The sequence below is a fragment of the Budorcas taxicolor genome, chromosome 2 (genome assembly GCF_023091745.1).
Source record: "Budorcas taxicolor isolate Tak-1 chromosome 2, Takin1.1, whole genome shotgun sequence".
Lineage (NCBI taxonomy): Eukaryota > Metazoa > Chordata > Mammalia > Artiodactyla > Bovidae > Budorcas > Budorcas taxicolor.
The window spans coordinates 32311417-32338174 of record NC_068911.1 but is presented as its reverse complement, the minus strand read 5'-3'; the positions used below and the strand labels follow the sequence as shown (position 1 = coordinate 32338174).

The window sequence follows — 26758 nt, the reverse complement described above, 5'->3', positions numbered from 1 at the left end:
AAAGTGAAGTCGCTCAGTCGTGTCCGACTCTTCGCGACCCCATGGACTGCAGCCTATGAGGCTCCTCCATCCAAGAGATTTTCCAGGCCAGAGTACTAGAGTGGGTTGCCATTGCCTTCTCCGTCTACGTGTGTTTAGGAAATACTTATACTTTTTTCTCTTTATGGATGGTTGGGCTTCAATTTAGTTTTTTTTTCTTTTTTAAGACAAGTAGTAGGCTCTATGCCCATTGTTCTGTACGTTGCCCATTTCTCTTAAGGTATCTTAGAGGTTGTCCAAGTCAGTACTTTTGGCTTTGCCTCTTTTTTTGTTTGTTTTTACAGCCATATGGCCTTTCACCACGGAGGTAAACCAGAGGGTTTTTTTTAGGAGCTTTTTGATGGATAGTCAGGATAGCTCATTTTGCAAAGAGCTACAGATAACATGTGTATGTATGGCTGAGTCCATCTGCTATCCACCTGAAACTCACAACATTGTTAATTGGCTATACTCCAATACAAAATAAAAAATTTAATTAAAAAGATTAAGTACAAAATACTGTACATAAAATAGATAAGCAGCAAACATTTACTGATAAAGAAATTAGCTGAATCGCTGTGTTGTACACCTGAAACTAACACTATTATAAATCAGATTTGTTTCTTAAAAAGCTATGAAAATTTTGATATGAAAGGATGGGAGTGGGATGCTTTCCATGTCAGTTGCTTTCAAGGAAAATGCTCCTTCCCTATTGCCAAAGCTGAAAAAAGGGGAGTTCTGCTGATCTCTGATACTGACTTTGTCTAAAAAAAAATAAAATTATTGAAATACAGTTCATTTACAGTATTATGTCTCATTTTATCTTTAACCAAAAACTTGTAGGAAAAATGTTCTAAACCTTTGGCACCAATTCCCACTTGCCTGTTTTAGAATCTGGAATTCTAAATGGAATTTAGAATTGGAATTCATCTTAACACGATAATGAGCTGTTACTTTAGGCTTCATGTACTGTGTCTCCTAGTATTCTGAAAAGAACATGGGGGCTGCCATATGTTGTGTCATCTGAATTCAAGTCAAGAGCCGGACTTCCAGGCCAAGGGAACAGCAGGAATTCAGGTAAAAGAAGATGGTGGTGTTTGGAAGTAGTAGGTGGCTGGAGTAGGGATGTGCAGAGGGGAGAAAGAGGAGATGAGGCTAGAGTGGGTAGCTTAAGGGATTAATTATCAAGCTGAAGTTTTATATTTTGGAGAAACCATATGGATACAAGGTTTTTGAACTGGTGTCAGGGAAGAAGAGGAATTAGTAATGAATTAGACTTTAGGAAAGTTGATCTTTCCGTGGTATTGTAGTGGTTAAAAGAGTCGTATGCCCACAGATTCACTGAAGCCTTAAGTGATGGAGTTTCATTTCCCTGTCCCTTGAGTAAGGGCTTGACTTAGTGATTTGCTTTTAGTAAATAGAATAGAGCAGAAGTGAGGGGATGTCACTTTGGAGATTAGGTTATAAAAAGACTATAGGTTCAACCTTAAGTGTTCTTTCCCCCTCCCTTTTTCTGTTCAAATTACTTGCTCTGGGTGAAGCTTTGAGAAGTCCTGAGACTACTCAGGCAACCAGGTGAGACTTTGCTGGTGGTCCCATGGTTAAGACTCCAAGCTTCCACTGCAGGGAGAACTAAGGTCCTGCAGGCTGCACAGCAAGGCTGAAAAGAAAAAAGGAAACTGGAAATACATGAGACTGCCAAAAGCAGCAGCAGAGAGTCAGAATAGAGATATGGAGAAGCCCCGTTAGGAGACAGGAGGAAAAAGAGCCTATAAAATCGAGAAATCGTTTAGGATGTAAAAGAAAACCAAGAGGGTGCTTAGGAATGGAGAAGTGAGGATGTGTTAATACCAGAAATACTGAAGAACTTCTGGAAAGCCATTTGTTGGGCAGTTAAGTCATGGTGACCTTACAGAAAACAATTTCAGTGAAAGGACTGAGTTATGAGTGAGAGAGGGAAAAAATGGAACATTGGTATATTTTAAACTTTTATTTACCATTAAGGAAGATGAAAGTGAAAGTGAAGTCACTCAGTCATGTCCGACTCTTTGCAACCCCAAAGACTGTAGCCTAACAGGTTCCTCCGTCCATGGGATTTTCCAGGCAAGAATACTGGAGTGGGTTGCCATTTCCTTCTCCAGGGGATCTTTCCAACCCAGAAATTGAACCCAGGTCTCCCTCATTGTAGGTAGACGCTTTACCATCTGAGCCACCAGGGAAGCCCAGGCTAAGGCAGGTGAAGTAAGTGAAACTATTTTTGTGTCCCAGGGAATTCTTTATATCGCCAATTCTCCTTACTATCCATGATAACACATATAATAGCACTTGGTTGTCTACCTCTCTGTCTTCCCTGGTAACTCAGTCGGTAGAATCTGCCTGCAATGCGGGAGACCTGGGTTCAATCCTTGGGTCAGGAAAACCTATGGGAAATCCTATGGACAGAGGAGCATGGCGAGCTACAGTCCTTGGGGTCACAAAGAGCTGGACACGATTATATATTTAAATATAGATTTATATAGGTATAAATGCTATGTCAACCTCTAAAGCATCTGTTGAGTTACTAGTTAGCATTTTTTATTTCTCCACAGATTGAATATCTGTGGTCTTATCCTATTCACTTTCAATAGGTTGCAACTCGTGTATGTGCTTACTACAAGGGAGTTTACAACTTAACAGGGCAATAGGGCAAAGTAAGACCTATGAGGTAGGATGTGATCAATGCTGTAATTTTTATAAGCTGCCACATGAACTCAGATTACTTACAAACTGAAAGAATAGCAATAGTAAGAAGAGTTCTCTATATTTAGCGTTTTCACCCTTGTGTGATAGTGACTGTTGATTAGTTTGTTTCCTCTATGCACTAGATTGAGTCCTTTGAGACCAGAACTGGGGTTCAAATTTACTTGGTACACACAAGGTCTGCGTGGCACGTGGTGAGTGGACACTGAATCTATGAATCCCTTCTTACCTTCTGAAGGCTTTACTCTTTTAATTTTCCTCCTATTCCATTGTGTTCATTTTCCTTTTCTCCAGTAGCTGTCTTTGTGCTTCGTGTGTGTTCTTAAGAAATAGTGCCTAGCCAGGACATGGAAGCAACCTAAATGTCCATCAGCAGACTAATGGATAAGAAAGCTGTGGTACATATACACAATGGAGTATTACTCAGCCATTAAAAAGAATACATTTGAATCAGTTCTAATGAGGTGGATGAAACTGGAGCCGATTATACAGAGTGAAGTAAGCCACAAAGAAAAACACCAATACAGTATACTAACACATACATATGGAATTTAGAAAGATGGTAATGATAACCCTATATGCAAGACAGCAAAAGAGACACAGATGTATAGAACAGTCTTTTGGACCCTGTGGGAGAGGGAGAGGGTGGGATGATTTGGGAGAATGGCATTGAAACATGTATACTATCATGTAAGAAGCGAATTGCCAGTCTAGGTTCAATACAGGATGGTTGGGGCTGGTGCACTGGGATGACCCAGAGAGATGATATGGGGAGGGTGGTGGGAGGGGGGTTCAGGGTTGGGAACTCACGTGCACCTGTGGCGGATTCATGTCAATGTATGGCAAAACCAGTACAGTATTGTAAAGTAAAAAAAAATAAATAAAAAATAAAGAGCAAAAAAAGTAAAAATACTGAAGGGAAAAAAAAAAGAAATAGCGCCATGCTATTTTTTTCCCTACCTTTTTTTGTCTTTGTAGTCAAGTGCTATAAAGCGCTTTCAGCTTTCTCTTAACTCTTTCATTTCAATCACACTATTACTATTCCGTCTAAAGTCACCAATGACCTTTTAATTCAAATAATTTTTTTAAAAATCCTCATTCTTTTTGCTCTGTTGTATTTGAAACCATTGTCATGTTCAGTGAAATTTCTCAAGGAATTTTATCCTTTTCTAAATATCCATGCCTGCTATTTATTAAGACCTAAATTAGCCATTAGTGAGCACTAAGTTTTAAATGTGAATTGTACTTCATTTGTTTCTGTATAGATGTAGTTGCCACAGTATGTTATTTAACTTTGGGATTTATGCTGGAAAATATTTTACTCTTACCAAGTAGTCTTTTAAAAGAACTAACCTTAAACATCCACATTATTCTATAGAATTTCACTCAATACCTGAGGGTAAATATTTCATTCATAAATTAAGTAACTTAAATTTTTCTTAAACTGCTGTCAATTCTACCTCTTGTTTTTAAAACTTTTTAAACTCAAGATACTGTGGAACACACACAAGATTAATACTCTGTAAACTTTATCCAGACTCCACCTACTTAATTACATTATTTATGCCCATCTATCCTTTATCCACTTTTAAATGAATTAAATATGATAATTGCCAGCCAAAATGAAAATTGTACTTGTAAAGGAATAATAAAAGCAGTTCTATTAGTGGAAATTGAGTTAAAGGAAAAGTAATAAGTATCTTGAACCATATATGCAAATTGCTTTTTAAAAATTAATACATTAACATCTTGGGGAAGAAGTCAAAGTAATTAGCATGTACATTTCTAATGAGACAATTACTAAGTCTTGTAGTATTTCTTTTCTAGTAAGCATATATTAAGAGTCAGTCAACATTTTGAGCACCCAGATCTCACTGAATACTGTTGTTTCCCTGAAGGTAGTAAAAGAGGTTTCTCTTTATTTTTGAAATTTTTTTAGTAGTTGCAAAATCTGCCTGCTTATTAACAAAATGGCATCAACTATATGCAAAGTAGTATATAATTGTATAAAGGATTTAATAAATCATAATGCAACTACCTGCAAAGAATGTATGAAGATGTTGCTGGATGTTAAACAAGGTTTAATAACAAATTTAATAATGGAGCTCAAATTCTAGTTACTTGAAAATAAATATTTGCTAGAATCAACTAGTAAATCTAGACAACCCTGCAGAGTTAAGATAATTATTAGTACAAATGGCAAAACAAGGCATATAGTTAAATATCCATGTCTGAGTTATCTAAAAGCAATTTTTAAAATGTTCTGTCAGTGTCCTCAAGATCCATCTTGGTATTGAAATCTGCTAGGAAATATTGATATAGGCATGAGGTGAAACAGTATTGCTAACAGTATAGAGTATGACATAAGGGAAATAGGAAGAATATGGTCTTTTTGGTCAGAAAGATCTGAGTCTGGATCCTAACTCAGTAATATAGTAGTTATTTAGCTTTGGACAAGTCAGCTAATCTCCCAAGCCTCAATTTTTTTTTTTTTTTTTTTTTTAATGTGTAAGAGGAAACTAGTTCTCCACTGGAATTGTTAAGATAATTGAATGAGATAACGTATATATGTACATAGTATCTGGCACATACTGTAATAGGACAGGGTTAGCCCTTTGCTGAAAATAATCATTATTAAAAGGATTGGAAAGTGGAATGTGCATCTTAGGGTGTGAAAGAGGGGAGGCAGTGTGCCTAAACTCAAGGAGGGAAGAAGAGGTTGTTAAGTCAAGAAATCACTAGATTCTGATAATTTAAAAAAAAAAAAAATTAGGGAATGAAGGCCCTAGGGAATGAGAAGCAGGAAAACAGTGAAACCAGAGAAAATTTCAGTAGGGAAACTTAACCTGTTTGCTATTCCTGTTTGGCTCTCTCCTTGTATCTGGGTACAGCTGTGTGGGTGCCTTGAGCACCCCATTTAACTCTGTCTCACAAAGGACACCAATGCCTCCTTGTACACCTTTTAGGAAGACAACTTTTTAATCCTATCAGCCTTAACTTAGAGGAATTATATTCCCTGAGACATGTCATCAAGACTATTCTCAGAAGTGATTTATAGGCTTAAAAAAGTGTGTGTGGGGGTGCTTTCAGCACCATTGATCATCTTTTATTATTGAAGATAAGCAGCTGACAACTTCTTGGAGGACTGTGTTCATTTAACCATAACAGTATGTAACTGGTAAATGTTACTGATAGTCAAAGTGCATCTTTACTTAAATTAGGAAGGTTTTCAATAGCCTCAATATTTGGGCTTTCCTGATAGCTCAGTTGGTAGAGTCAACCTACAATGCAGGAGACCCCAGTTCAATTCCTGGGTTGGGAAGATACTGTGGAGAAGGGAAAAGCTACGCACTGCAGTATTCTTGTCTGGAGAATTCCAGTCCATGGGGTTGCAAAGACTTGGACAGGACTGAGTGACTTTCACTTTCAATAACCTCTGTGAAGTATTATGATAGGTCATCAATAAGCGATCAATAAAAGAACTTCTAAAAGTTATTCATACATGTAATTTAATAAGATCTACCAAAAAAGAAAATAAGGACTTAGCCTTGAGATTTAAAGAGTTAATCAGCAGAGGTACAGATGAACTTGGCTCTAACAACATGAAAGTCTGATAGGGACAATCTGGTATTTTTTTCTCTTAGTATTTATTTATTTGGCTGCACGGAGTCTTATCTGCGTGGGTTCTAGTTCCCTGACCAAGGATCACACCCATGCCCCCTGCATTGGGTGCACAGAGTCTTGGCCACTGGGCCACCAGGGAAGTCCTGGGACAGTCCAGTGTTATAGCTGACAGGGCACATCAAAGGGAACAGTGTGAAGCAGGCACTCAAGACTGATAGATTGGGAGGGAAACTCAAGTTATTTCGCCACCTTTGAGGAATACCAACTGGTCTGTGTGTGGTAACAGCTTTATAAAAGCAGATAAAGGGAGGAGATATGAAGCTTTCCTCTCTGGCTTATTTACTCATTTGCATTTCTAATGATAATTCAAACAAATTACCCAGCAGTAAAGAGAATAAACTAGTGATAAGACAGGTGGGTTAATTATTCTCTGAAACACCCCCACCCCCGCCACCGCCCTGGAAAAAAGAACTGGGTGCATAACATGATTCCATTTACCTGGAGTTCAAAAACAGGCAAAACTAATCTATGGCAGAGTAGTCATTGCCTTGGCAGGAGGAAGGGATGGATTGGAAAGAGGCAGAAAGAGACTTTCTGTAGTGATGAAAATGTTCTATATGTTGATGGGGATGTTAACATAATTGTATACACCAGGTAATTCATTGTTAAACTTGAGATCTGTGCATTTCTCTGTATGCAAGTTTTATCTTAATAATAATAAAAAAAAATTCTCCTTTGTGTACACATTCTGTCTGCTGGACCTTCTTTATAAATAGTAATTACTCTTCAGCATCTAATCTTTCAAAATTTCTTTCTTTTATTCTAAAATTAAGTGTTTATTTGCCAGGAAAATAGCAAAGATGGCAATGGACATAGTTTTTGTTTGAAGTATAACAATTTGTGTGATTTATTAGCAAACACAAAGTTCTTTAGGAGGACTGTACTGCTCAATTCAGAGGGGTGAAGTCTCAACCTAGACAATCACAAACAAGAGTGCAAAGCAATTTCAACATGTTTCTTTCATTATGCCCCCTCTAGCTAAACTATTGTACTGGTAGAAATTATCAGTAGCATCGCTCTTCACTAAACTCATAGAACTTTTGGTGAAAATGCCTTAGAATGCAAAATAGGTTCATATAAATCATAAAATCACAATTTCTTTTACTGCTTATTCTTGTTTATTTCACTTTTAAGACTAATGTTGAGTTTAGAGGATAAATTAAATACAAAGAACCACAAAAAGATGCCATGACCGTATGTGACTTTTCGAAATCATGCTAGCATCAAATTTTGGTTCTTTTAAAATTCAGAAAACTTAAAATCTAATTGTAATTTGGTCATCATTTATTCTAGACTGGGGGATAAAATTCTCCACTACAAAGCTAAAACATCCGAGGTTCTAACGCTATTTTTCTGCTTTAAGATGTCAGATACAACTTTTGTATCTGACACTGGTTCCATGGGCCATGAAGTATAAAAAAATACTCTATTGTCAATCTTGCACACACAGCCTGTGTGTTGTCTGCTGCCTGAACACGACACTGAGAACTGTAAAGAAAGCAGATACACTCAGAGTATGACAGAATACAGTAATTATAAACAAACGGACAAATCCTTCAAAAGGGAAGATGACAATTTTTATTGTTATTACAAAAGCAAATTTTTTAAACTTCAGTCATTTGAATAATTGCAAGAGCAGACTAAGGGCTTAATCCTCACACAGGCACCAAGTCAGGCACAGTAGGTAGCTACAAATTATAAGAAAAAGGTTTCTTTACCTTGGATTCCCATAATTCCTACCTAGAGCATTCTGCCATGCTTTGGAATTAGGTTAAAAACCCAGCAAACCTAATCAGTTCCCTTCAATTCTGTCTTTTAAAAAAGGAGAGCTAGGTATTAACCTGCCATGTAGTGAAAACTAGTCACTAAATCCTGGCCTGAGAGAGATCCCACATTTCTTCTAGAACAAAGAGAAGAAACTAGTTAACTAAGATGTGTGCCAAATGTTAAGTCCTTAAAATGCAGACCTGGGCTCAGACCTCAGTTTCACCTAACGCATGTGGGTGGTCTGGTCGCCTGAGGTGTGCAGGAGCTCCAGCTCCAGCACAAACACTCTTCCTGGGCAGCAGGCAAGGAGGTAGTGGGGACTTGGGCTGACAAGCACTAAGCTAATGTGCCTGGCAGAGGGGAGCCTTGGGAAGCACGTCATTCTACCTTTGCTGTCCACAAACCTGAGGTTTCCACGGTAGGTAGTAAAGGGCACAGTGGCATGTGTGACAAGGCAGAAAAGACTACCACCATTCTGAGGGTCATTTAAATCCTGCCTAATTTTCTGCCTAATCAGACATGGTGCCTTACTGCTTCTCCCTTATTTTGGAGAATACTCCAATATTCCCACACCTTCATGCCCTTAAAACACTTCTTAATAAACAACTCAGCTAGCACATTACTGTTTCAAGGAAGCATAGGATTAGAGGTATGTGAAAAGTGTATTTACTGAAGGAAGACTCAGTTATGTCCTAGGATATTGAAAATTAAGAATATCCTAGAGCCAAAACCATTATAAGTTGAACCAAATTTACCCTATCTGAAATTTGGCAGTACACTGGTTCAAATGGAAACCACTGAACTACAGGGAAATAAAAACACTTCCTATTCCATTTACTATGAAATCTAATATAACCAACTGCTAAATTTAAACCTACTAGTCTTTGAGTTGTGCACGTGTAAGTACATTTATTTACTTAAGTTGCTGCCATGGCAAGATCTCTAGAGGAAAGAAACTAAGATCATAAATGTATTAGATGACATCTGCTACAATCATGGAAAAAATCAGCTGGAGGAAACATAAGCCATGTTCTTTGGAGACAGAAAATTGTCCCCTAAATTCTGTAGATTGCTATCTACCTTATGTATGTATGTCTGTGAGAGGATTAATGGCACAGTTTATTCTGTTAAGATAGACCAACACTGAACATTTAATCATTCCACAATCAGCTATCGTGCTGTTACCAGAATTTCCACAAAGGGTTTTTAAAAGCTGCAAGTTGCTTGATGTTAAGAGCTGTAATAAAAACTTTCCTACCCAAACCAATGGAGCTGTCATCCATGAAGCAGCAGTCCAAAAGGAGTCCACGCCAGTGAGGAAAGGTGCGAGTGCTGCCAGATGGAACAGCCGTCAAAGACCACGGGGTAACTACAGTCACAACTAGTGTTTCTGAAGATTGCCAGGGAGTTTTCTTGATTTTTTTTCAAAAGTTCATCATGAAAGCAGTTTTTGAGCATAAATTCACCTTTTTCTTGGGTTGCAAAACTGCAGCTGGTTGAACATATGACCCCCAATATCTGTAGCACTTCAGCTGAGGATGCCAGTATCTGTCAACTGCATCACATTCAAAGTCCATCCTATTTTGTACAAGTAGTTCTTGTAGTTTATGTAACTAGCAGACAAGTACGAACTACCTCTTGTTACAGTGAATAACCTTATTCTTCTACAATTCACAAAGTTTTTACATTCAATTATCACATATTTCAAGACTCAGTTCAAAACAAATATACATGGGCTTAATTATTCAAGAATACTATTTGTCACTTAATTTCATAGCATTATATACTCAGTCCATCGCTTTTAGTTTGATTTTACATAATTTTCACTGGATGAATTATGCTTACAAATTAAAAACAAGAAACATATTTCCCCTTCTCCCGTAGTAAGAAATAAAGGTTGAAAAATGGCAATTATTTAATGTTTATTTCAATTATCTTAAGTTTATTAATTTAAAAAACTATGATTAAATAATCTAGCATGAAAGCTGTATAAAGAACATTATTAATGTAAAAAGATGCAAAGAAAATTGTGATTCTAACATATCTATGCTAAAGACAGAAAAGAAAAATGTTTAGGTCTGTAATATCCTAAGTCTATAGCCAATTACCCTGTTTTTGCATTGTCAACAATATAAACACACTTGCACTTGCAGAAGACAAAATGACAGCACAGGAATCCGTATATTGCTTTTCACAGGTCTAACATCTCCCCACACTGCTAGTTCACTTCAGACACATCTGCCTGTCCAAGTAACCAGGTGGTGTAATGAAGATTTTATAATCCATCAAGTAAGCATTCTTCCCATGGAACTTCAAAGCCAACAAAAATGTATGGTGTTGGTTTAACAATGAGGTTTCTTCTAAATAATCTTACTTGCATAAATGTGCAAGAATCCATCAAAAGTTTTATTTCATAATTATATTTATTCTCTTCATTTTTTTTAGAGGTAGGCCCTTCACAGTTGATATCCAAGTCATTTTGAGTCTTGGCAACATGCACATAATATTCTAAAAGTGTAACTGTTTTAATAGCAAACATAACTTTTTTTAAAAAAATGTGTTCAATTTAAAAATGGAAATATATCTCTGGAAATAATTTCAGTGACTCTTGAGCTTTTAGAGATTCATTAAAATCCAAGCAATTGCTAGTATTTTGTTCTTATTAACTTGGAAGTATGAAAAGTTATAATGTACTGATTAAAGTTCCCACATATTCCAGAAAACTAAAAGCCCAGATTTGCAAACATAGTATAACTTAAATTTCATGCAACTTTAATAACCATGAGTATAGTTACAAGAAACTGTAGGACAGTATCTGTGCTCTGTCCATAAGATGTAGCCTCATTCATGAAATGAATGGGAATTTTACAGTTATGAAAACGGTTAGATTTAATTTTTATGTTTTGTGGCTGGAAATAGTCAGAGGAGGCTTTTCTTTTCTAAGGCAGGAAGGTTACAGGGAAGGGACATGTCATTAGATACACAATTACAAAGTATCTTATTTAGAGATTAAGCCAACCTAAAAGAGGCTAAGTCTTGGGTAAAAGGCAACACTCAAAATCAAGGTGGGGCTTCCAATAAATGCAGAAAAAAATCCCTGAAAGTATCCCTTCCATTTTCCATTTATTCTCATTAAAAACTTCAAAATCATGACAGTTGTAGCAGAAGGTCAGGATTCAGTCTAAAAACCACCACAGTGCTGTGCTCTGGGCCATCCAAATCATAACTGAGCAAATTTCAGCAATATATTTAAGAAAACAGTTTTGAATAATTGAGAAAAACATAATTCTATTTGTCATTGTTAACTTTAGTCTGTGCAGATTCTGATGGTTCTAAATACGTGTTCATTTAGTTACTGGATGAGATTTAGCTTTAACCAGCAAGGGTCAGCCTTTAAAATTACTGATATAAACAATAAATAAACTGAGTAATTTGTAGAACTGGTACTTGCAATTGATACGGTTTTCATACTAGTTGCATGCAGCTCTTATAAATACTAAAGGAGGCATTTTTGCCAGGTCTCAACATGCTGTCTGTATTGTAAATTCCACTAATTAAACAAGTTAATGGAATTTTTTGTAGGGGTACAATTTCATTATGCTTTATACTTATGAAAACTACAGATATGCTGTTCCTGTGTCTTAAAACCACTTATTTTGTTTAAGAAACCATGTTAAAATATCAGTTGGCAGAAAATAACCGAGAGACCTAATAAAGCAGTGTCACAGTTGCATAAAGATATTGTATGTATGCATTAACCATCAAAAGAAGGGGTCCATCTAATTCTTTCTTTTAATACAAACTTGAACATGGTTTGTAAGTGCCTCATTTAAGTGGTGGAGAGGGAGAGTTTAGAAAAGTCCAAGTAATAAAATGTACTCGATTACTTGGTCAAGTTAAAAAGCTAATGCAACAATGTTACATCCAGATAAAAAACAGTATTCAAAAGCAATTCAAATACCGAAAAGGGTTTCAAATTGAATATTTTATTAACATGGTAGTTGTCTTTGTAACATGTGCACACACACTCGCACACTCAGAATGATCTGCCTGGGGGGAAAAAGACTAGGAATGCCTAAGGGGAAATGAAAAATAAAAAAATTCCTGGTAGGTTTTTCATTATTGTAGGCGATTATGTCCACATCACTTACAAAGCTATTGCCAAATCTGTCCAAGGAAGCAGAGTTTGAGAGGGGAAGGAAAAAATCTTGGGAAAAATTCAACAGTGGCATAGCAGAGCTCTCAATATGAGAAAGCTGACATAATGTGGACTTTTGCTGTGAATTTTGTCTTTGCAAAATATGGGGAGAGGTTTGTCAATGGGCAGAAAATAAGAGAAGGCGGTGTGAAGTAGGCTTTTGCAGTCAATTTTCCTCACAGTATTGTGCAGGGTCATCAAGAAAATGCTTAGTCTTTCTCTGGAACCAGTTTCAGAACTTTTCCAATTGCAATGGTCTTACCTAGAAATGAAAATTTTAAGAAACCTTTTCAGTAGTTAACAGCAAGGCTATGTTAGATATTAAAACTTTATCATTATTTTACAATGTAAATTACTAATTAAAACCTATGCTGAAAAGTAAAGTGTGGATATATCCATACAGTGGAATTATTATTTGGCAATAAAAAGGAATGAATTCTATACATATCACAGCATGGGTGAACCTCAAAAACATGCTGCGTGAAATAAACTACACGCTAAAGGCCACAAACTATATGATTCTATTTATAAGTCACGTCCAAAACAGGCAGGCAGAGAAAAAGTAGACATATGGTTGCCTACAACGGCCAGAGGTAGATAGGATAATCGGTGGTAACTTTGTAAACAGGTATTTGGGTTCCTTTTTCAGATGTTATAAATGTTATAAAATCAGGATGTAGTGATGACTATACAACTGAACATACTAATTCACTGAACTATATACTCCAAACAGGTCAATTTCACAGTATTTAAATTATCTCAATAAAAGCTGTTAAAAAGGGCTCTCAGACCCTATTAGAAATACAAAATCCATTTGGTCTTGTGAAAAACCTAAAAGCCAAGCTATTCTTTAGGGGAAAAAAAAAATTCTGAAGTTAAAAATTCTTGCTACATTAATTTCTAATTGATAAATAAAATTCTCATTTTGTTATATTAATAGGAAAGCCCCAATAGCCAGTTTCACTATCATCAAGAAGACTTTTAAGATAATGATTTTAAATGTATACCATCTTTATAGTTTCCTCTGAAATAAAGCTCAGGGACCACATCCATCATATTCCCAGTGCTTGGCGCAACTCCTGACATTCAGCGGATATACAGTAAAGATTTTGCTGAATTGAATTGGAACTAATACGTGAACTGACTATTCTGTATTTTAAGTGAACCATAAACCTTTTATTTAAAGTCTTCCATAGTCTTACAATAGTAACCTAAATTAATAATCTGTAAGAGAAATGTTCTATTAAACACAAAGCCATTTTGTTTCTATGATACCAAAGTTTCATAGCTGTTTGAAACAGGAAAATTACAGCTATTCCAATTCACTTAGGCAGAAGTGAACACACACACAAAAGAACATGAACATTAAACCTTGAAATAAATATTAAAAATATAAGTGTTTTTATTTTAAATATTTTTATTTATAAAAATATAAAAAATATAATGAATAAATACTAAACCTTGAAAATATTAGGCATTAAGGCTATCAGTCTGTGTACTCCTTTATCTCCCCCCATTTCAGTGCAGTTAAAGTTTATTATATTGGATTTTAAAGTGATTTTTTCTAAAAAATAAGATGTCTACCTCAAAGGTTTGCTTATTAGCAAAAATTTGCTCTATTGGATAAAAACTCTTCCAGATGAGTTTTTATCACACATATTACAGAGGATTTTATCATAGAAATGTCTTATTTAGCAATAAATAAAAGGACTCTCAAAACCTACTGCCTGCAAAATATCAAGATTAAGGTTCTTCATCTAGAGCATTACTACTAAAGTGTATGTTCAAGTCTGTTTAATTCATTCAACCCATAAAACATATATGACATATAAACAGGTATCTAAGTTTCCTATGAACTTCTAATGCGCACTGTACTCAAGATGAAAACTACCAAAGCTAGGCACCTTAGACAGACCTCTGGACATCAATTTAAAGGCTTACCCTCATCTCTTAAAGTAAAGCGACCCATCTGAGGGAAGTCTTTAAAGGTCTCAAGGCAGATGGTTCCTGCTGTCCTCAAGCGGGCAATGCACACTTGATCCTGTTTCACAAAACGGGGTCGAGTCTTACTTTTTTCTCCTGATTTCTTGTCTACCAAGCAGATTAAGGCCTATCCATCCAAGAAAAAAGGATGAGATTAGAATAATGCCTAATAAAAGAATCTTCAAGACCAGAAGTGTGAATAATGGTCTTAAAAACCCCAATTATCTTAAAACTCACTGTTATTTCGACTTCTTCAATACAGGTATGAATATGCAGCACCGCATTATAACCTGGGCAGATGATGGACTTGTGCTCTATAATCACTATCTGTCAAACAAAAAAAATTATCATCTTTATCCCTAGGTAAAAAAAGAATTGAATGTGTAACTCACAACTTCAGTAGGCCACCAACTTATTTTTGTGTTAGAAGTGATAGGTCAGATTGGGTTACCTCAAAGCATGAATTTTTGATATCTTTATCCTACAGATCTTCTTGGCAAGTGCCCAAACTTTAAAAACATAGGCATACTTTCTTCTCTGGGAAGCCTTTCCTCTATACTCCCCCACCAAGGCATTCACTGCTGCTTACATGCTAGAATTTTCCCTCCTGATATGAACTTAGTTTTATCCATTTCCTAGTATCCAAGCTCCAAAGTTAACAACCTTGTATCTGACATAAAAATCTAACTTGATTAATCATCATATAACAACTCAAAAATTCTGTGAGTTGTACCAATTACTTACTCTGTCCTCCTGGGGAAGTCAGGTTGCTAATAGCATGGAGAAATTAATTGTGTTTTCCTATTTGGAAATTTGCTTGCTCTGAACGAGCAGACAAACCATGACTTCCAAGGCAACTATGCTCTACTTAAAGTGAAAAACACTTTGGGCAAAATATTAAGTATCAATACATATTATCAACAGAAAATAAAAAGTAAAAATGCATACTTTCTACCCAGGACTTGTACCATCAAAGACCTTATGGGTATGAGATGTACATCACAGCTGTTGTAATCTCTATATATGGTTTATCCTATTTCAATTCCCCTTCTGCACACAATGGCATATCACCAATAATCAGGACAAAGGGCATTTAAATCCTAGTCTCATTGTGATAGTAAAGGTCATCAATGAAAACTACAATATCTGGTTTACCTGGGCATCAAATGTGCGACCAGAATGACAAAGATTATTCGGATCACAAAGTATGAACCCTGGAAGAATCTCCTCCTCTTCAATTCCTTTCAGTCTGATTTTGAGGTTTTCACCTGGGGCTACAGAATCGGTTTCCACATCATCGGAAAGGATTCCAAGAACTTCCACATTGTGCTTAAAAAGAAACCAAGATTGGAAAACTTTTGATACATTCACTACATTATAGAATGGAAAATGATCTGTTTGCTGAAGACTTGCAAGTCACATTTTTCTGTGGTTGTTGAGTAGCCAAAGTAATTCTTGTGAGTTTAAAACTTTATAACATTTGTATAACACAAACTTACTGAACATCATATCTTAGAATTACAAGCTGGCAATTAAAAGATTTATCTGTCATCTTTTAAATATCACATCCTAATAATTTCCAAACAATATCTGCCTTTTTTACTTTTTTAAAATTATATACCATTTTAATTTTATAGATATAACTTTTATTATTCTTAAATTTCAGGAGTTAAGAGACATAGCTTCTATTATCTATCAATCCCCAAACATCTGAAGAATGTATTTTTCTAAGGTTATTTGAACAACTAAGCTTTAAAAGCATACTGACTGTTAATAGGTAGAGGGTTTCCTTCTAGGGTGATGAAAATGTTTTGGAACTAGATGTGCTGATGGCTGCACAATACCATGAACATACAAAATGTCAATAGTGGTAAAATTTGTCTTTTACTACAATAATTTTTTTTTAAAGCATATATATGGGGGAAAATGTTAAAAGCAATACCCACAAAGTAGTCCTTATTTTGCTCCATTTCCTCCCTTGGAGATAATTTATATTTTTAAAACACATGCCAGAAAACAAAACAATGTAACAACCTTTAAGACAAAATGAACTTTCTCATTGGATGACAGATAAATAGGAGAGAATCCAGAATCACTGTATTCCATACCAGAATTCTACAAACTGTCATTTGCTAAACTCCAGCAGTTTCTCCCCCATACACATACACAAATAATGGCTTGCTTTCCCCAAAGGTAGCTTATACCTTACTGACACCTGTCTTGAAATTCATTCCAGAAACTGGTAGTACAGCCATATTTGCTAGCAAATTCTTTAGAGTAATGGAATAAAGAGGTAGAAACTAGCAGTTCCATCATATATAACCAAACAAGTATGTTTACTACTTTTTGCCCAAATAATCCAGTGTAACAATTCCTTTCCCTAAATGAAGACTTTTATAACAAAATAGAGCAAGTCAAATCTGTAATCCATACTTATGAAAAATTAAGATTAATTTTTTAATTACTTTCTGAGAGGTAGTAAAGATTTTATCTGCTCAAAAGTACTTCACAAAAGTGGAGAGTCATACCTGATTTATGTGTCTATGGCTGGCTGGCTTATTCTACTTAGTAATAATGCCCTCCAGGTTCGTCCAGGTTGTAGCCTGTATTAGAATGTCCTTCCTTTCTAGCCGAGTGATACGCCGTTTTATGTATACTCCATATTTGTTTGCTTCTGCTTCCATGTGTTGGCTGCTATGAACATTGGTTCTCCAAGATCTGCTTTCGGCTTTTAAGGGTGTGTACTCAGATGTGGAACTGCTGGATCATGATTATTCTATTTTTATTTTTGTTTTTGAAGAAATGCTGTTAAGTTTTCCATAGCAGCTATACAATTTTACATTCCTACCAACAATCGAGAAAGGGTTCCAAATCTCTATATCTTCACCACCATTTGTTATTTTCTGGGTTTTTCTTTTTTTTAAATAGCCATCCAGATGGCTGTGAGGTATTATCTCACTGTAACTTTGATTTGCATTTCCCTAATAAGCGCCGAAGAATTGATGCTTTTGAACTGTGGTGTTGGAGAAGACTCTTGAGAGTCCCTTGGACTGCAAGGAGATCCAACCAGTCCATTCTGAAGGAGATCAGCCCTGGGGTTTCTTTGGAAGGAATGATGCTAAAGCTGAAACTCCAGTACTTTGGCTACCTCATGCGAAGAGTTGACTCACTGGAAAAGACTCTGATGCTGGGAGGGATTGGGGGCAGGGGGAGAAGGGGACGACCGAGGATGAGATGGCTGGATGGCACCACGGACTCGATGGACATGAGTCTGAGTGAACTCCAGGAGTTGGTGATGGATGGACAGGGAGGCCTGGCGTGCTGCGATTCATGGGGTTGCAAAGAGTCGGACACGACTCAGCGACTGAAATGATTAGTGACATTTAGCTTCTTTTCATGTGTTTGCTGGCCACTTGTTCATCTTCTTTGGAGAAATGCCTGCTTTAAGTTCTTTGCTAATTTTTTAGTCAGGTTCTTTATTTTTGTTGTTGAGTTGTAGGAGTTCTTGATATATTATGGATAGTAACCCCCTTTATCAGATTCATGATATACAATTTCTTACCCCCATTCTGTAGGTTCCCTACCTATAGTTTTTTAATGTAAAATAGTCTTACATCTGGGCTTCCCTGGTTGCTCAGACAGTAAAGAATCCACCTGCAATGCAGGAGAACTGGGTTCAATCAATCCCTGGGTTGGGAAGATGCCCTGGATGAGGGGATAGCAACCCACTCCAGTCTTCTTGCTTGGAGAATCCCCATGGACAGAGGAGCCTGGTGGACTACAGTCAATGGGATCGCAAAGAGTCGGACACAACTGAGCAATTAAGCACAGTACAGCATAGTCTAACATCTTTTGTTTTAAAACATAATTCTGTTCCACTGAACCTCAGGGACTGAAGTAAACTGAGTTCTTAAGGACTGATTAACACCTGAAAGATATGCTACACTGAGCTGTTTAGTAATTAGTGTAAAGTGATAGTTTCTAAAGAGAACTAATATATTAAGTCCCTTCACCTTTAGCTACAGCCCAGCACTAAGTTCACTTGCCCATAGTAGGTACTTTTCTATTGTGATAAAATACTCATATTTACCTTTTTAAACTGTTTTACATCGTACAATTCAGTGGCATCGACATTCACAATGGTATACAACCATTATCAGTATCTGGTTCCGAAACATCATCACCCCAAAAGGAAGTTCTGTGCCCATTAAGAATCCACTCCCCATTCTTCCCCCAGCCCCTTGCTTCCATCTCCACAAACAAACTTGACTTCTGTGATTGCTCAACAGACAAAATACAACAAGGATTCAAACTGACCATTATTTTCACTCGTTTATCACTGCATAATTACCTCTTAGAGAAAAGAGACTATGATAGGATACTCTGATCTCCAGTGCATAAGGCATCAAGAAACCCCAAAGTATAATTTGTAAGGTTTCAATTAAAACTCAGCAGTACATTGACAATTATCCTTTGTAATATTCTTTGCCTGGAATAAGGGTGGTAAAGAAATTCTCAGTTAAATCTAACAAAATGTCTATTTGGAGTTTCTGATCATTCAGGCCTTTTCCTACATAAAGAACATCTTTGGATTGTTAGAGAAGTCCTCTGGAGACAGGTAACAGTTTCTTAGTAACAGGTCATCTGTAATTACCAGCAACTGACCAGTGAAAAATAACACAAAAGAAAATAGTTTATTGAGATTTTTTCATGTTATTTAATGAAACCATCTCCTATAATGAAGAAACTACAATAAGGTATTAAGAGTCAAGAAAAGACCCATTTATGATTTAAAAAAAAATCCCTTTCTCCCCAAATAAATTAGGAGCATAGCTTGGACACATTTTATAGTATCCAACAAAACTACTATATACAAAAAATAAAGCTGATTATATTAATGTTAAACCTGAGTTTTCATCCCTAGCTCACTTACTAATCTAGAATGTTAACAGAAGCAAATCATTTAACCACTTCAGATCTCTATTTACTTCCTATAAAGTAACTAACTGAAGCTCTCATGATGACGTACCTTTTAACTCTGACATGGTGCTAATACTGTCCCTTCTCCATTTGTCAATAAATAACGCCACATATTCTTGATTAAATTTTGCACTTGACATTAACTAGCTCCCTATAGCTCAGTTGGTAAACAATCTGCCTGCAGTTCAGAAGACGTGGGTTCAATCTCTGGGTTGGGAATATCCCCTGGAGAAGGAAATGGCAACCCACTCCAGTATTCTTGCCTGGAGAATCCCATGGATAGAGGAGCCTGGCGGGCTACAGTTCATGGGGTTGCAAAAGTCGGACACAACTTAGCGACTACACCACCACCACCACCAATGTTGGATTTAAAAAGTGGTTTCTTTTAATGAAATCCCTAAGATTGAAAAGTTCTGATTCCTTACTAATATTTTCAAGAGAAAATTTAAATGAACAGAGCATTATGAATTCTTACCTTGTTTGGCATCATCACAAGCTGCTGGCCTTTACAAATAGATCCTGATTCCAGCTTTCCCAGGACCACAGTGCCCATATCCTGTTTAAAATAAAAAGCCAAATGTCAGACTTCTGTTACTAATATACAGGGGTTCAACAACCCAAAGGGAAATCTTACAAGGCTTATTCAGAAAAGAAAATCTTTAGCTCAAGTGGTAGAATGCTTAGGATTAATCTTAGACACAGGCAACAAATACTCTGTGTAAAAAGCACATCTATATATATAATACTAATTAATAAGTATGCCTAGGATTTAAAAAGAAAACACACTGCAGGAGACAGAATTTTACGTTGAAGATCTAAATTTCTTGTTCAAACTGAGCTTCTCTCAAAACTGTCTGAGACATCACCTATTTAAAAACTAAATTTCAAGAAATTTAGCATGAAGCTAATGAAGTCATGTATTTGAAGAAAAGCAAAATACTACATATTGATAGTGCAGTACCTAAAATGAAGCTAAAAACATAGTTAAAAATAGTGAAGCTTATTATTTTTTCCTTTATTTAAAGCTTATTTTTTAAAGACTACATCCAGTGTTGGTTAGGCTATGGTAAACAAGTTCATATACTGCTGGTGGTCATGTAAATTAGCACTGTATTTTGGAAGGCTATTTGTCAGTATCTATCAACTTTAATGTACAAACTCTTTCAGAAGTTTTACTTATAAGAATCTCTCACCAAAAAATGATCACTGGCTCATAGAAGAACAACCAAAATAAACTAAACTGATTTAAATTATGATCTATCTATATCACTGAATAACATAATCTTTATTAAAAAGATACCTGTGTTATGTTGTTAATTATTAAAGTTATTTCATAGTTTAAAACAGAAGACAAAATAATTTGTCACCTCCCATAAAACCCAATTTCTTGAACATTCTGGGTACCTTGTACTTATCCACAATTGGCAGCCTGATTGGTCCATCAACTGATCTATTGAAGTTTGGCAAATTATCCAGATATGGAATAAATGGTAATCCACTGAGAATATAATAAAATTAAAGAGTCAACATAAATGTTAAAATTTTAAGAAATTACATGGCTCTAACTTAAGTTCATCTCACTTATTCCTCAGAAACATTTTCTAAAAAAATAACAAAATAGATCAATATAATGAAAAAGTTTCCCTGTAAACTTATAAAAATATTTAATGGCAAATAACCCACATGTTGTAATAAATTGAAGCCACTCTATATAACTTAATTTTTCATGGACTTTTTCCAGCTCTGAAATCAAGATTGTATAATTTCCCCTTTAAAACTACAGTATGTGAGTTGGGAGGTATAATATTGCCAAGATCGCAATGTTCCCCCCAAACTGATGTATAAATTCAGTGCAGTTCTTATTAAAGTCCCACTGCCTTTTTGCAGAAATTTGACCAGCTGATCCCAGTGCTCATATGGAAATTCAAGAGGCCCAAAAAGGCAAAATATTCTTGGGGGACAGGGGGATAAAAGTCAAAGACTCACATTTCCCAATTTAAATACTCATAAAGCTGAAGTATTCAAGACTTTACCTTATAAAAAATTAATCCAAAAATGAAACACACACCTAAGAGCTTCAATAGGCTTAAATGAAAATAACGGGTCTCTTTATGACTGGATTGTGCAACAATTCCCTAGGCATGACACCAAAAGCACAATTAAGGGAAAAAATAAACAAGACTTCATCAAAATTAAAACCTTTCTGTATTTCAAAGGACACTATGAAGAAAGTAAAAAGATAGCCCACAGAATGGGAGAAAATGCTTCCAAATCATGTCTCTGATAAGGGAATTGTACCCAGTGCATAAAGTACCCTAACAACTCAATAACAAAAAGGAAAACCCAGTTAAAAGACAAAGGTCATGGCATTTTTAAAGCCAAGGTTACACTCAATATTTTCTTAAATTATTGGGCTTCCCAGGTAGCTCAACCCATGAAGAATCTGCCTGCAATGCAGGAGACCCTGGTTTGGTCCTTGGTTGAGGAAGATCCCCTGGAGAGGGGAAAGGTTACAGTATTCTTGCCTGGAGAATCCCATGGACAGAGGAACCTGGTCCATGGGGTCGTAAAGAGTCAGACACGACTGAGCAACTAACACACATAAACACACTGGGCCTTCCCTAGTGATCCAGGGGGCACGGATTCAATCCCTAGTCAGGGAAATAAGATCCCACATGCCGTGTGGCCAAAAAATTAAAAAAAAAATTTACTTAATAAGACACAAACTTTTAAAAAGATTACTTACATGTACCAAGGACAGAAATCTGATTGCTCCTTAAGATTTGCTCCCGTCAGTCCTGAGCATGGCATGAAGTGAATGTCCTTTTTGGGATTAAAGCCAACTTTTTTCAAAAATGGCACCAGTTTCTCTTTACATTCTTCGTATCTATTAATATTTATAAATAACTCAATTATAATGTAAAGCAACTGAACTCTCTAGTTTCAACATTAAACAGAGTATGGACAAACAGTAAGACGTCCAAGCTTGCCTCTCATTGCTCCAGTTTACTGTTGGGTCGTCCATCTTATTAATGAGCACAATCAAATGCTTTACGCCTGCCGTCTTTGCCAGCATGGCATGTTCTCTCGTCTGTCCTCCTTTCTCAAATCCAGTTTCAAACTCTCCTTTCCTGGCAGAGATCACCTGTTCCAAGAAATGAACAGCTTATTCTTACACATTCAAGTACACTCGTCTAGCAATACAACATTTTTCTTTTCAGTTTTACCAGAAGCATCTTGCAAGAAAATAGAAGTGAGTGAGTTAGTCATTCAGTGTGTCCAACTCTTTGTGACCCCATAGCCTGACAAGGCTCCTCTGTCCACGGGATTCTGTAGGCAAAAACATTGGAGTGGGCTGCCTTCTCCAGGGCATCTTCCTGACCCTGCATTGCAGGTAGATTGTTTTATCGTCTGAGTATATATATACTTTTGAATGTCACAATGTCTAAATACTTTAAAATTTAGGTATATGCTTCTTCTCATTCCCAATTCTCCAAAATCTAGTATGCCTTTATATTTTACATTTCAAACATATATGTGATTTAGTGCTGGTACAATAACTACCCCCAAGTTGCAAAATGACTGAAGATCTTAAACAGATAATTTCTTACTCAATTTTGTACTCACAGGATTGAGTACAAAATGGATTAGGTTTAGCAGTCAGTGGACACCAATTTCTCACAGAGATAATAGCAATGGTAGAGAAAAGCAGAAACATTTTCATAAGTAAATCAAATTATGAAGATTTCTTGGGCAGATTAGTGAAACAAAGTGAAAACTGTAACTTTGTATATTTTACAGTTCACTGTAATCTAAATTCTAGCTTTTAGAAGGTAAATCCAAGTGTTTACATTTCAAGTTGGGCTGCGAACAAATACAGGGATGAACTGGAAACATCTTTCCTTACCAGTACAGCCAAATCAGCTTGAGAAGCACCACCAATCATATTTGGGACAAAACTCTTGTGGCCAGGGGCATCTAGAATTGTAAAATGCTTCTTTTCCGTTTCAAAATAGGCACGACCCACTTCTACTGTTTTACCCTTGTCTCTTTCTTCCTGATTTGTGTCTAAGGCCCAAGATAAGTACCTGAAATAATTTTAAAATAACAATACTGGTAAGAACATGAGTTTTAAAAATATTCTTCTGCCATTAAATGTGTAATTAATGGTAGAAGAATTTTATGTTCAACATACATTTAAATAGAAATGAAAGTTAAATGACTAAAACTTACATTCTTCTGATTCAAACACTCAAGAGCTTTTATATATATCCAGTGTCAATTATACATTCTGTAAGCAAATATTATGTATAATAACAAGATGACAACATACACAGAAAGACTATTTAGTACCAATGCCAATATCACTATGAGTTAAGTAATGAGTTCCTTTATTTTCATTTTAGAAATCATCTAGCACAAAGTATAATACAAATAAGGCTGTTTAAGGGTACCTTCTACAAGTGAAGTCCACTAACCCACCATTTGGGAACAATGGTTACTTGCTAAAAATTATTTGGATATTTCTTTGCCATATAAAAATTAAATATATAAATTCAAACCATCCATAACAGTGTTAATTTAGATTACTTCATCACATCACCTGTATTTCATAGTAAGTAAGAAATATCAATAACCTCAGATATGCAGATGACACACCAGAAAGTGAAGAGGAACTAAAAAGCCTCTTGATGAAAGTGAAAGAGGAGAGTGAAAAAGTTGGCTTAAAGCTCAACATTCAGAAAACGAAGATCATGGCATCTGGTCCCATCACTTCATGGCAAATAGATGGGGAAACAGTGAAAACACTGTTAGACTTTATTTTGGGGGGCTCCAAAATCACTGCAGATGGTAACCGCAGCCATGAAATTAAAAGATGCTTACTCCTTGGAAGGAAAGTTATGACCAACCTAGACAGCATATTAAAAAGCAGAGACATTACTTTGCCAACTTAGGCCTGTCTAGTCAAAGCTATGGTTTTTCCAGTAGTCATGTATGGATGTGAGAGCTGGACTGTGAAGAAAGCTGAGCGCCAAAGAATTGATGCTTTTAAACTGTGTTACTGGAGAAGACTCTTGAGAGTCCCTTGGACTGCAAGGAGATCCAACCAGTCCATTCTAAAGATCAGTCCTGGGTGTTCATTGGAAGGACTGATGTTGAAGCTGAAACTCCAATACTTTGGCCACCTCATGCAAAGAGTTGACTCATTGGAAAAGGCTCTGATGCTGGGAGGGATTGGAGGCAGGAGGAGAAGGGGACGACAGAGGATGAGATGGCTGGATGGCATCACCAACTTGATGGACCTGAGTTTGAGTGAACTCTGTAGTTGGTGGGAGGCCTGGCGTGCTGCAATTCATGGGGTCGCAAAAAGTCGGACACAACTGAGCGACTGAACTGAACTGAATCCATTTTTTAGTATTATATTGATTAGGAACTTTTCCCCTTAACACAGAAATACAATTAAAAAAAATAAAATACCACCAATGTCCTATTGAGATAAAGCTTGTTAACTTAAGAAAAAATAAGATAAGGTTAGAAAGAAGAAAAGAGCTGACCCTCTCTCCATGCAAAGGCAACTACTGTCAATATATTATTCCATATATTCTTTTATCTTTCAACTGTTTACTCACATAATGATCATACCCTTAAGTACTATTATGTTATCTGCTTTCTCCCCAAATCCCACTGTAACATCTGTTCCTGATTATTATAAATTCTGTGAATGAAATTTTATAGCCAGGCAATGTCTCAATTAAATAGATGCTTTATAATTTATCCCACAAGCCTCCTCTCATGAATTTATGTTAGTAGACTACAAAAGCATTAAATAAGTAGTTTCCTGAAAAGTAACTTATAGTGTCATAAAAGTTTACCAAGTTTCTCTGTTTTTTTCTTTAGCTTCTCTCTCATATTTCTCAAGTGTCCTTTTGTCAACCATTCCAGTCAAATACCTGAAAATGTTCAAAGAAAAGAGAAACAAACATTTAATTACTCATGAATTGCTCAGTTGTGAAGTTAGGAAATCTTTAAAGCGCTCAAAGGGAATTTGAACTCCATAAAAAAAGCTACTTTAAAGTATAAGTGCCACTGGGGTAGATGCTGAAATCATGGAAAATTTCAGTGGAAAAGACATTTACAGTCTCAGATTACCTCCCCCAAGATAATGGGAAAAAAATAACTTTACAGTGCTAAATTCTGGCAGGGGACACCTTAACCAAGTAATCATGGCTATTATCACCAGTAATAGATAAAACATACTGAATATTGTGATCATCGGCGCTCTCATACGAGCACAACATACCTTCTGAGATATTCTCTTCCAAAATGCATACCCTCAATCTAATTATTAATATCGTCAAACCCAAATTGAAGAACATCAGATAAAATAACCAAACAGCACTCTTCAAATTATGAAGGTCATGAAAGACAAGACTGAGGAAATGTCACACGTTGGAGGAGACTAAAGAGACATAACAACCAAGAGTAAGGTGGAATTCTAGAACAGAAAAAATGATGCTGGTTGAAAAACTGGTGAAAGTCAAATGAGATCTATAGTTTAGTTAGTTAGTTTGTACCAGTGATAACTCGCTAGTTGGGATGATTATACAATGGTTATTTAGTATGTTAACATTAAGGTAGCCTGAATAAAATTGTCTAACAATTCCACTACTGTTTTTGGAACCTTTCTATAAGTCTAAAATTATTTCAAAATAAATGTTTTTTTTAAACAGCAAATGTAAATACTAACATAAAAGAAAGGAATTCTGAGTGCTAGCCAAGCAATTAAGTCTTACTATTTAATATTTAAAACATACTAGTCAAAATGAGATCATAATTTTAAAATAATTCCTTAGTAATACCTAACTGCTTCCCTTGACTCTATCCAAATCAAATCCTTTTCTAAGCTTCTGTCTCTGGGTGTTCTCAATAGTCATCTAAATAAAAAAATATACACTCTCCTAAAACACAACATCAAATGGGCCTGCCACTTCTTTCCACAGAGTCTTAGGTGAGAATTCCTGTATAATAGCCTGCTTTAGGATCTGTTGTAGAAATTTTCAGCAGTAACTGGCAAATTTACTGATTAAGATTTCTTAACAAAGCAAGACAATGAAGATATGCCATCTAGACCCTCTGTTATCCTTTAAGATAACAGCTTAAAGAAATGAGTCTACTTTAGGAGAGATTAAAAAGATATTTTAATTAAAATATTTTTCAATTCTAGAACACATCACTAAACATCAACCATGGCATTTTCATACCTAGATACCTTCTATTTATGATAAAAAAGAAAAAAAAAGCATGTTAGCCATTCTGATTAAATCCACATATATTCAAGGAGTTGATGAATGAGGAAACACCAGTTCCCCCAGATTCATTAGTCCCAAG

General features: G+C 35.9%; 1 protein-coding gene across 3 annotated transcripts in view; it reads right to left on the bottom strand.

Annotated features, from left to right (window-relative positions):
- Nucleotides 1-12156: 12156 nt before the first annotated feature.
- Nucleotides 12157-26758, bottom strand: part of GSPT1 (G1 to S phase transition 1) — a 28977-nt gene continuing 14375 nt past the window's right edge. For 2 of the 3 annotated variants that reach the window (XM_052636164.1, XM_052636166.1), the window contains 10 exons: nt 25243-25320; nt 23277-23457; nt 22360-22514; nt 22116-22256; nt 20774-20867; nt 19845-19925; nt 15545-15718; nt 14627-14716; nt 14348-14516; nt 12158-12668 (listed from right to left, as the gene is read on the bottom strand). In XM_052636164.1, the coding sequence (XP_052492124.1) occupies nt 12616-12668; nt 14348-14516; nt 14627-14716; nt 15545-15718; nt 19845-19925; nt 20774-20867; nt 22116-22256; nt 22360-22514; nt 23277-23457; nt 25243-25320 (1216 nt within the window). In that variant the 3' untranslated portion in view covers nt 12158-12615. Of the gene's footprint in view, nt 12669-14347; nt 14517-14626; nt 14717-15544; nt 15719-19844; nt 19926-20773; nt 20868-22115; nt 22257-22359; nt 22515-23276; nt 23458-25242; nt 25321-26758 lie in introns of all 3 variants that reach the window. The other variant, XM_052636165.1, reaches the window with a different exon arrangement.